Genomic DNA, 836 nt, shown 5'->3' with positions numbered 1-836 from the left:
TTTTTCAGGCCGCGGCAGACCCAGCCGGTGGCCCTGAGCCTGTACCGGCAGGTAGGGGCTCCACCCCCCCTAGCCCCCCGTGTCCCCACACACCCTCACCCCCCATCTCCCCCCAGTTCTGCAAGCACCAGGAGCGGGAGACCCTGAAGGACCTGTACAACCAGGACGACAACCACCAGGAGCTCGGCAACTTCCACGTCCACTCCAGCTACTCGGAGAAGGTCCGTGCCCGGCAGTGGTGGGGGGAGGGGAGGTTGTCCTCTCCATGGCTCTCTGTGGGTCACACCATTGGGCACGTGGGCCTGGTGGCACGTGAGACCTCTCTGGGGATCTGTTTGAGCAGGGGGAGGATGAGGAAGAGGGGAGGATGTTGAGCAAAGAGCCAGTGAAGCTGGTGGTGGCCATGGCTGATGTCACTGTGCCCGCTCATGGATGACCCTTCTGGGTCTTCAGGGAGTGGGGGGGGCTGGGAAGTTCCTTGGGAGGATTATGGTGGTGAGGGTGATGCCACTGCTGGAGATGGTTCTGGGGACAGCCTTGGGGGAGATGGGACCCTTGGAGTTGCCCCCACGCAGGAGGGGAGTGGAACTGGACATGTCCCCAAGTCATTAGAGACCCTCTGGGGCCACCTCCAGGGGAGATGGGAGCCCTGGAGGAGTCCTCAGGGGGGAAGGGAATGGCACTGGTGATGTCCCCAAGTCACAAGAGACCTTCTGGGTGCATCAAGAGAGACTGGAAGGACCTGGGGACAACCCCAGGAGAGATGGGTGTCCCTGCTGGCAGGGGCTGAGGTGGCCCTGCTGTGTCCCCAGCGCATCGAGGGCCGGGTGGGGGCC

The 836-nt window shown here is 63.6% G+C and overlaps 1 protein-coding gene across 1 annotated transcript in view; it reads left to right on the top strand.

Moving 5' to 3' along the window:
* VPS16 (vacuolar protein sorting 16 homolog (S. cerevisiae)) overlaps positions 1-830 on the top strand; it is a gene marked incomplete at both ends in the record, with an annotated part of 7,483 nt that extends 6,653 nt beyond the window's left edge. Inside the window, 3 exons of the mRNA XM_010009027.1 lie at positions 9-51; positions 117-221; positions 813-830. Of these exons, the coding sequence (XP_010007329.1) occupies positions 9-51; positions 117-221; positions 813-830 (166 nt within the window). The remainder of the gene's footprint in view (positions 1-8; positions 52-116; positions 222-812) is intronic.
* Between the last annotated feature and the right edge of the window lie 6 nt (positions 831-836).

The sequence above is a fragment of the Chaetura pelagica genome, unplaced genomic scaffold (genome assembly GCF_000747805.2).
Source record: "Chaetura pelagica isolate M959 unplaced genomic scaffold, ChaPel_1.0 scaffold2862, whole genome shotgun sequence".
Taxonomy (NCBI): Eukaryota; Metazoa; Chordata; class Aves; order Apodiformes; family Apodidae; genus Chaetura; species Chaetura pelagica.
The sequence above is the reverse complement of the archived record's forward strand: the minus strand, read 5'-3'. Positions and strand labels throughout refer to the sequence as shown.